This window comes from Schistosoma mansoni (assembly GCF_000237925.1).
Source record: "Schistosoma mansoni, WGS project CABG00000000 data, supercontig 0111, strain Puerto Rico, whole genome shotgun sequence".
In the NCBI taxonomy this organism is placed as follows: domain Eukaryota; kingdom Metazoa; phylum Platyhelminthes; class Trematoda; order Strigeidida; family Schistosomatidae; genus Schistosoma; species Schistosoma mansoni.
The window spans coordinates 353075-363397 of record NW_017386032.1 but is presented as its reverse complement, the minus strand read 5'-3'; the positions used below and the strand labels follow the sequence as shown (position 1 = coordinate 363397).

Genomic DNA, 10323 nt, shown 5'->3' with positions numbered 1-10323 from the left:
TGTCCAGTGCATTTTAAGATAACAGAGGCTCATTAACTTAGGATGAAAATAAAATTAACAAACACGAAATAGCAGATATATTGAGTTGTCATGGTAAGTTATTGATGAGAACTTCATTTGTTTATGGGAGAAACATACATTCCAAACGGGTGGAATAATACGGTAGAATTAGTTTGCACCTATATGTGAACCCAACTGATGAAATGCATTTGAAAAGTTTGACAGGTTATCTTTTTTTCTACCAAATGTAACTAAACATCAGGATTTCGTGATGAAATAGTTGAATATGAACGAACTAAGTAAAATACGAATATCTAGAACTGGATAGATGAGGTTGGAGGAACTCCCAGATCATGTTTGGATTCTGTCCATTGAACTCCAGATCAAATTACCTATAAAGACCATGTAAAAAACCTATTTTGTAACTTGATTTCGGCATCCCTTCAGAGGTCTGGAATCTAGGCCAAATACTACATTCCACCACATTATGTGCGTACCTAGGTTTACTCATTTTAATACACGTGGAATCCATATATCAGTAGGTATACTGACAAGATGATAACCAAGATAACTTTTCGATGATACTCTCTTATTAATCTCATTGGTGTACACTGATAAGTGAAACAATTGTTACTTTCTTTTTCATATAAAATTATTCGGAACACTTTACAACAACATTTTGACAGAAACAAATGTTTAAATGGGTTGAAAAGATTTAAGTAGACAAAAATAAAATCAACATAGATGAAAATTTTGCCAGAAACCAAAGAGGGATGAAGAGTATATGTATATTACGATGATCGGTTATAAGAGATAATGTACCGAGTTCATAACCTATCAAGTAGTGTACTCCTTTCTTTATTTCAACAAACAGTGGACTCATAAGTCATGTCTTTGTTTTTATCTGCTTAATCTGAGAGTTTCACATTCTTCTTCTAATATACCCAGAGTTACTGTTTGAGCTACATACTGGTGATATATATATATATATATATATATATATATATATATATATGCCGAAGTTATCGGAAATGTAGTAAAAACATACTTTTCCATCTACTAGAGCATAACCAAGATTATCGTGATAATTTTATGTAATTAAGTTTCAGGAAGTGAAACATTATCAAGTATTTTATATACATTGTTAAAATATTGACAGTTCTGTAAGTGAATGAAGAAATTACTTTAACACCATTTTATGGTGGATTTTGTAGCCGATTTATGTTCTTCAACATCAATATTGAGTTTGTCACTTTAATGCTTAATTTCTCACCAAGCGTTTTGTAACATTTTCAAAATTACCAGAAAGAGAGCTCGTCTTATTGATTTTTATTTCATTATGTTATACATACAAGAGGCAAAGTTTAATGAAATGAGAACCTCCTTTTTCATTTTGTCTAATAGTGAAGTTTGCCCCATATAATACACTAAACCTGTTGATTCAACTTCAAACATAAGCATTGGTAATCATTAGGAATTCACTATCTAAATATTTAAATAATAAATTTTACTACACGAGAATGTAACAAAATAATTAAAATATCGTCATAATAGGCATTAATAAACTTGAAATAATTCAATGAAGAGAACTACACCCGTGTGCCATTCCAAAATATCTTTTTCTTATGCTTTGGCTTCGTTTAGAACAACAATATAATATGGCTTAAAAAGGACTAAATGTGAACAGAGATGCGATCTAGTAGCAGAGTGTAGCAGTAGATGAGTTGCATTTGATTGACCGAAATGTTTATATCTAAAAAACAATCCAACCAATATGCATTACCGACACATTCGTTTTTGCTAATTTTTCGACATTTATGACACTTAATCCCATTGAAACATTAAGAAAAAACACAAGTTGAATGAAGGAATGTTTCTTTTAAATTAGTCCCTCGTCAGTGCTGTACACCGATATACAGGTTCTGAAATCGGGTCCAAACTCGATGCCAAATAGATAGTGGTGAGTCAGTATAACAATTTAGTAATGATTAGGTAACACTGTAATAACAGTATGTGTCCACATTTTGAATTGATTTCATTCATTTCCCACTTATATAACTCTATTTAGGTATTAACATATGTAAAAACAAAAAAGAAATTATTTGATGTCATGAAATTCAAAATCACTACTTTCCTCACTTCTTTGAATACTATCTTAATTTAGAAATGAATGAAATCACTGATACAGTCTCGCATAGGATGAATGACATATGCCCCTAGTGCATCAGTCGATTGTTTATTGAATATTTCATATGAATCAACTAACTTTGCTTTGATTGATGATTTTGTCAGTGAAGTATGTAGATTATTTCTTTATCAAGGAAATAAGATTTAAATTCAGTGGTGGACATAAATTTAACACATAACCATTAGTTTGGTCTTCTTGCTCATTTGGTAAAATACAGCTTTCATGTATTGGAAGACTATGATTTATATCTATTCATGTATAAAGTTTTGTAGTGTTATTAATATTCAGATTATAATTATCATTCTTTGTCATCATATTTACATGAGGCCAGAATTAATTAACAACAGGTTAAGTACTTCCAACAGTCACCTTAATTTTTCAAAATTAATTTTTCGGTCTCTATGACATAAATTCATTAGAAGTGTGTTAAGCTCAATATATTTTCTAACTTTAGCACTACTGGTTCAAACAGTATAATGTTATATCGGGTTCAATGACTGAATTATATTTACTTTCCAATATTCTGAAACAGTTTAGTTTAGTTTATACTGAATAATTAAGAACAGTTGTAATGGAGAAACTTGGTCAAAGGTTTATTCTTAATTAAACACTAATTGGTAATGTGTATTAGTTACCTACAAGTAACTGGTACTCTCAGCTCAGCTTCATAATTAGAAAAGTAGATAACGATAACTATCCTCCCTGCGCTTTTTAATTTATGAATAACTAACCTTGAGCATTTGGAAATTGTCTTCTATGTTGATAAACCTAGTGTCGTCAAGTTTCTTGATATTTTCATTCCTCGCTTAGTGATTTTATTTACAGTGTCAAATGATAAACAAGAAATTAAAATGAACAGAACAAAATAAACAGCAGTGAATGATATAAATACAAGCTTGTAAACTGTAATTCCTTTTTTGTTTTGTTCCATTTCAATAAAATCGCTTCTCACTAGTTATTGTTTACCATATCATTCTGAATTCTTACACTTTTTGCACCAGACCTTACTTAGCTTAACTCTAGACAATTATTTGTGAAATTGAAATAAAAAGAGTATGGTGCATGCTAAGCATTTTGTCTTGTTTTTTATTTGATGTCGTTTTTTGACAATTATTTAGTGAGTCAGGGTCAGTCAACTGTCAAATTAACCATGTACAATGTTAGTTCAGCCAAATGGGCATATTGATACTTCAAAAGTAAATGAAGTCTGACGTACCACAAAATTCGTATTCCACAACTGATGTTTATATATACAGATATATACAAAGTATAGATGAAAATGATTCATTTTATGTAAATTTAGTCTGTTAACAGAAAAACAGATTTTTTTTCCAACCCTTAACTTTTGTCTTTGAATAGAGAAAGGAGAAAAGAGGAAATTATTCTTCATTGTTTGATATAAATTTAACTAAATAAACAGGAAAAAAACCATACTCTCTCCTGATTGACTAATATAGTCAATGATGACTAACCTTAAAGTAATTCCTACTTGTATTTATTTTCTGTAAAATTTTGTTGAACTTTTAAGAGACAGAAATACTCCTTCCGTATCATTCCATTAATGTTTGTGTTTTTTTGTTGTTGAAAATTTGAGTTGATAAAAATCATAAATTTCAGCTAGTAATTGTCTGATTACTATTTACTATCGTTATTATTGTGGAAAATAGTGTACATATCTAGAGAGCAAAAATAGATAAATAAATCGGATTCTAGAAAAAGGAATTTTTTTAGAAACATACTTTATATTAATGAAGATAATTTATTTGGAATGTAAGTTATGGAAAATAGGATGGAGAAACTACTCAGAAAACATTAGTTATTAAAGAAGTTCCTCATTTGAGAATTAAAAGACCGTTGCAAACACAATTTCATTGAAATTTTCTTAAAACTTATCAGTAATACGGTTTTTTGTTCTTACAAAGAATGAGACCAAGAACGTCTATATGTTGGATTTACATGACTGATTAATATTGATGAAACATGAGATAAAAGTTTAATTATTAATGAATTCACTTAGTATTGTTTGTTTGAATCTTCCCATAGATGTGTTAGGACTGCAACTGGTCAGTCTCTAATTGGCATATGTGCATACTGTGCGTATTGCCTCGATATAGCCTTAATTCACAAGCATGGTAAGCAAAGATGGATAGGACGAAACGCGCGTCCTGGATTCCACTGCTAGCCACTATCCATCTTTAATTATTAATGGTTTAACAGTTGATATTACTGAATCAAGCATAATTAAAAATTAACTCTTTAGTTTAAGAGAATATAATCTGAGACAAAAATCATTATATCAATAAGCTATCTTGTATTTTAATAATAACAAGATTGTGAATTGAGTAAGCACTGGGGCAAACTTTCTCCTTTATTTGGTATCTCATGTTTTTAAGTAATCTTATTCTTACATTGTTCAAAATTTCTTGGCCATTATGGAAACAAACTGTAACTGTGATGGAGAAAATGAAATAATTAAACTCAAATGATGATGTTATTTACTTATCAGAGTTGTGAAGAATGGTCAATCTATCTGTTCACCTACATTTCTGAATAAAGTAGTTTATTTAACTTGATGTGGTTAGTTATTCTATTTTAAAAAAGTTATCATAGAGTTCAATAAACTAATTCATGGAATGTATTTGTGTTGTATCCCGATAAGAATAATAAATGGTAACTTTTAGGATCCATTTTTGGACTAATGACTCGTAAAAGCCTTACGAGCATTCTAGACTCCTTATCGGTCCTTGCTTCCAGCCTAGCCTTGTCTGTTAAGTCCAGAACACCAGAAACAGCCTCTGCGATATGAATCATTTATTTCAAACATACTGGCTTTATATACCAACCAGACAAACTGCATCGTACCATAAAATAGGAAACATCATTTGTATAAGATTTAGCCAAGTGTGGTTGTGAATAAAGGAGATAGTAATTGGTAGACAGGGAATAACTCAAGAATGATAAATCGTATAATAATAGTTCATAGGTCAAAGTAAAGCTCATAATAAGAGGGACATGAATATGAATAATTTAGTTGTTTAAAAATTATACGATCATAAATAGTTCTCAAAAGGTACCACTCATAATTCTCTTCAGGATATAAAAAATTTAAAATTCCTAGTTCAATTGGTTAATATTATGTAAAAAAATTACTGTTTTCCCTGAATATTAACGACAAGGTTTTTTACCATATAAATTTATTTTATCTGAATGTCTTTTCATTCCACTCAAGCAGTTAACGATGCTCAAACTAAACAAATAAATGAACTTTTAATTCTAATAGACTTTTTTAAATGGAGAAACATGTGGAATTGTTTGCAAGTGTGGCGAATTTGACAAAGTTGGAAATTTTCATCAGTTAGATGATAGATGAGCTTTTAAAGTAGACCTGTCAGTAATAATTTAATTTTCAAATATTTTTCATCATGAACTGAAATCAACTAGAGAACTGATGAGTACAATAATGAACTGGATAGTTGGGTATTGATAATTCTGATTTACTCAGGAAGAGACCTTAAACACAATACAGAATCACTGACAGAAAGAAATGATGTTACAGACTATACAAATGTAGACATTTTATATTGCTTTTGAAAAAAATGAATTTCACAGTACTTCAAGTAAGTGACATTTCTGAAAATAGTGGTTAATTTAAAGCAATATGGTTGGGTATATATCCATCAAGCACTGCTTTTTTGAAGTGTAAAAGTAGTCGTATGGATAGATGAACAGATTCTAATTCAACAACTGGTCAGTAGCTCATATGACATCAATCCTAGTTCAGCTTCCTTTCACTGTCATTAGTTTTTATGATAAGAATTATGTGGGTTGTGTAAATTGTCAAATTTCATTAAAATCATGAACCTATCAACATCAGGTCACCAATAAAAACCTAAAAGCACTAGATGATGCACTGCTGAAGAGTCCCATACTAGGACGAAACAGCTGTCCAATGCTTTCAGGTTTCCAGTGGTGGTCTAAAATAGATCGGTTCATAATTTCAATACATAAATATTTGAACGGTTTTTGTGGATATTATAGTAATTTTAATAGTTGAGATCATGAGTCAATTGGAGCTAGACCACCATGGAAAACCTGGAAGCACTGAATGGCCGTTTCGTTCTATTGTGGGACTCTTCAGCGGTGCGGATCCACGATTCCGCCTTGCGAGATTCGAACACAGGACTGGAGCTCTAGTGAGAAGCAGTGACCAGTAGGATTCAACCGGGTCTGTTGTGAGATAGTAACTCACTGAATACAATGGTAAACGATTGCTAAGTTTCGTGGATTGGTCGAAGTTAGTTATTAACACCGTTGGATGCCTGCCCATTGGTCTAGAGGTTAAGCGCTCGCGCGCAAGACCGATAGATCCTGGGTTGGGATCGCGCGTGGCGGTATCATGGATGCGCATTGATGACAAGTCCCATACTAGTACGAAACGGATATTCAGTGCTTCCAGGTTTTCCATGGTAGTCTGACTTCAATTGACTAATGATCTCAACTATTAAAACTACATAAATATTTGTTGTTCAAAGGAACTTAAATGCTCTGCTTCTGTTGGTCTTATATATTTGCAAACAATTTATTGTTTACAAATGTAGAAATTATGAAGACTCACTAAAGTGATTTATTGATTTACAACTGATAGATAATGAGTTTATACATGTTTTAAATGAATTCATACCATCAGTATTTAGAACTACAGACGTAGTGTTCATAATTGTAGATTATGAACATGTGCATTTTCTATTTTTTGAGCTATTTTGCCATTAACCTCAATTTATTAAAACATTCAATGAAATTTCACTTATGAAAACTTGTACACTAACAACCTATGCCATTTAGGAGTATCCAATGAACAAACAAGTCATCCTCATCACTTTTGCAATTATTATTAATAAATTAATGAGAAAATTATAATTGCAGAAATCTCTGCGACTAGGCTTTAAATATACCCAAAGTTTTGTTAGTCATTATGCTTCAAACGTTTTTAAGGAAACATAATCAAACATCGGGATTATCGAATATAAATACATGGTTCACTTGTTGACTGTATACTTAACACGTCGTCCTCTTTAATATCATACATTAACTCAGCAGCCAACTATTGTGTAACTACTTGTCCGAATTTAGACGAAAGTTCTTTTACATTATCGTTATTGTTCTGAATTCAGTATTATTCAGACGAAGACAAATGGGAAGTTAACTGCATTTTGAAATTTTTAAAGTGTCTACACTTAATTTTTCTTGTTAACTTCAAAAAGAAAATTTCTAGGCTCAATAGGTTGTAGTAACAAGATGTTCAGTTGTATCAAGTTTTTTTAAGTGAAAAGAAAACACGAAGCCGATAAGTAAAATCATGATTATACGGTTTAATATATAATGTGTCGTGATATTAAAACAGTGAATATCAATAAAATGGGGCCACAATAAACTCCATCACTATTTTCAACATTCACATGTTGACAGGTATACACGAACATGGATACATGCATATTACAAAATAATTTTTTTCTAAAAAAAACTCCGTTGCAAACAATACACGGTACTAAGTAATTGTGACAATAACAATAAAAAATAAAAACAAACTGAATTAGAAAAAAAATATCAAGAAAGGACATGACGAAGAACGATAAAGAAAAGACAAACAGAAAATATGTAAAAAACAACCTGGATGTGAAGTACTGTAGATCGATGTGAACTATGTGTCTATGCATTCTATCAGAGAATGCTGTTGATAAACAAATGAGGATAATTGCACAGCCATAGTGGATCAAAAACAAATCATACTATAGTAGAAACTATTGATGATAACAATGATATTACTAGTTATGATATGAAATAGTAATATCTGTAATAGTATTCAAACTGTATCCAATTTACAAAATATACGTAGAATAAGATACAGACAGATTAAGAATTCTATTTAGAAAAAAAACGTCAGTTCATAAAAAACGACGAATAATTAAGAGTTGATGAGTAGACGAAGAAATAAATCAATAGAGAAAAAAAACATGAAACAAGTCACTATAGAAAAAAATGAATGATCAAAAATAACCGAATAAAGTCACTGTATCAATTAACGTTCTGTTCTCACTATCAATATAGCTGTTGTTTAAATGAAAAATGCAACTATAAACAGTTGAGTTGACCCTTGTTCTTTGTTATTTAAATCGATTGAAAATTGTTATCGGTAACAGAATTTAAACGCGAAGAAATAGAAAATAAAGAAAAGCTTAAGAGAAGGAGGGAAAATTAAGTTTGAAATTAACCGGTCCGTTAAAGAGTATATTTTTTTTATTAAAGTGGTTTAATATAAATCCTCAGTTGTTTTTAATTGGTGGTAAATTTATCATTGAAAAAATATGATTTAAAAAACAAATTCATGGTTAACTGAGCAAACCTAAGACTTGGACGCAAAGCTAACAAATTCATTCGGTCTCAACCACAAAGATTGAACTTGATTATTTTCTTACGTTCTTCATATCGAACTCAACTAATTGTTTATAATTACTTCGATGATTTGAAGCATTCGATTGGCATTGTTGATATTGGACAGGATGAGGATGGTGGTGATGATGATGATGATGATGATGAGTAGAAAACTGTTGTTGCTGTTGTTGTTCATAGTGAATATACCGATGAGGAGGAAGAGAGGGAGTATTTGTTTTATTATTTGAAGTATGAATAGCAGAACTAGTCATGTTATTTATTGCTGTGTATTGAGAATAAGAATTACAATTAATGGGATTATTATTATCATTGCCATTATTATCATTAATTTTTTTAGCTTCGGTATTCAAAGAATAAAGTTGTGAGTATCGACAAAGTATAGGGCTTTCATTAATACTCTTATTTAAATTTTCCGTCGGTATATTGTTAGTATTACTGTGTTGTTCATCTGTGTTGGCCTTAGTAGATTTATCTAGTAATCCTAAAGCAAAATGTCTCTGACAATGACGATGGTGGCAATATGGAGATATTGACGATGAGACAATATTCTGGCGTGGTGCAACATGTGAACTTGTTCTCATTGGAGGTCTTGGAGGTGGTGATTTGGCTTCTTTACGATTTATGTTCTTAGCATTATCTATAAAATTATGATTAAGATTAGGAGTATAATTAACATATGAACGTGATTTACACTCATCAGAATGATTTGAACGTTGTGAGTTATGATTTTGATTTAATATATTCAATTGATGTGATGTGGATTTTGGTATAGAATGAATTGCATGATCTACAATTTTATTCGGTTCATGATTTACCCAATCATTTGGAAGTGTTTCTGATTTTCTCAAGCGACCAGATAAATTTTGAGGTACAGTTGATGTGCGATACGGTAATAAATGTGTCCAATAGGGGATTGGTACACTCGATGTATTACTTGGTGTGGTTTTGTCATTATTATGATTACTAATAGTAGTGATAACTTCTGTTGTGGATGCATTCACGGGATTCGAGCTTGTAGATGTGATAACAATGTCAGTGGAATTTTCTCGATCTCTTACATAGCCACTAAAATTATTTCCATTACTATCATTATTTCGTATCATTTCAGGAATTGGATATATTGATGCATTTACATAAACTGAACGTTTTTGCCCTCCGGATCGACTTCTTCCGGTGGCTATTTGTTCTGAGTTATCGCCTAACCATGGTCGTCTAACCGGGGTAGGTGGTGTATGTGAACAGCAGTAATTTCCAGAAGGAGGTACACACAGTGGTGGAATAGGATATAAATCCTTAGGATCCAAATGTCTATTGTTATTATTTATACATGTCGACATATCAGGTGATTTCATGTAGTTCAACTGATCAATATTTTTCATACAATTTGTAGTTGACGGCGTTGTGCTGTTATAATGTGAAGCATATAAAATTGGCATTTTAAATAAAATGCAAACGATAAGCACAAAATATAAAATTAAATTAGCTTCTTAATTCTCAACAAAGTGAAAAGTAAACATTCGTTTATTGAATGCAGTTCTCGTCTGTATTAGTGTTTTTTATTTTATCACGTCAGTCACGTTTCTCAACCAGTCACAATCATCTCAACTACCGGCAACAATGATTGGTTAGTTAGACTTGCGCTGTTTATTAACAATATCTATGGCCAATATACACTATAAGATGTA

At 31.1% G+C, this 10323-nt stretch overlaps 2 protein-coding genes across 2 annotated transcripts; both read right to left on the bottom strand.

Moving 5' to 3' along the window:
* Positions 1 to 7557: 7557 nt before the first annotated feature.
* Smp_078070 (hypothetical protein) lies at positions 7558 to 7902 on the bottom strand (the record flags this gene model as incomplete). The annotated part of the gene is made up of 1 exon (XM_018792795.1): positions 7558 to 7902. One exon carries the CDS (start codon positions 7900 to 7902, stop codon positions 7558 to 7560), a length of 345 nt encoding a protein of 114 aa, XP_018644001.1.
* A 146-nt stretch (positions 7903 to 8048) lies between these two features.
* Smp_078060 (hypothetical protein) lies at positions 8049 to 9990 on the bottom strand (the record flags this gene model as incomplete). Its single annotated transcript, XM_018792794.1, has 2 exons — positions 8049 to 8107; positions 9075 to 9990. 2 exons carry the CDS (start codon positions 9988 to 9990, stop codon positions 8049 to 8051), a joined length of 975 nt encoding a protein of 324 aa, XP_018644000.1.
* Positions 9991 to 10323: the final 333 nt, after the last annotated feature.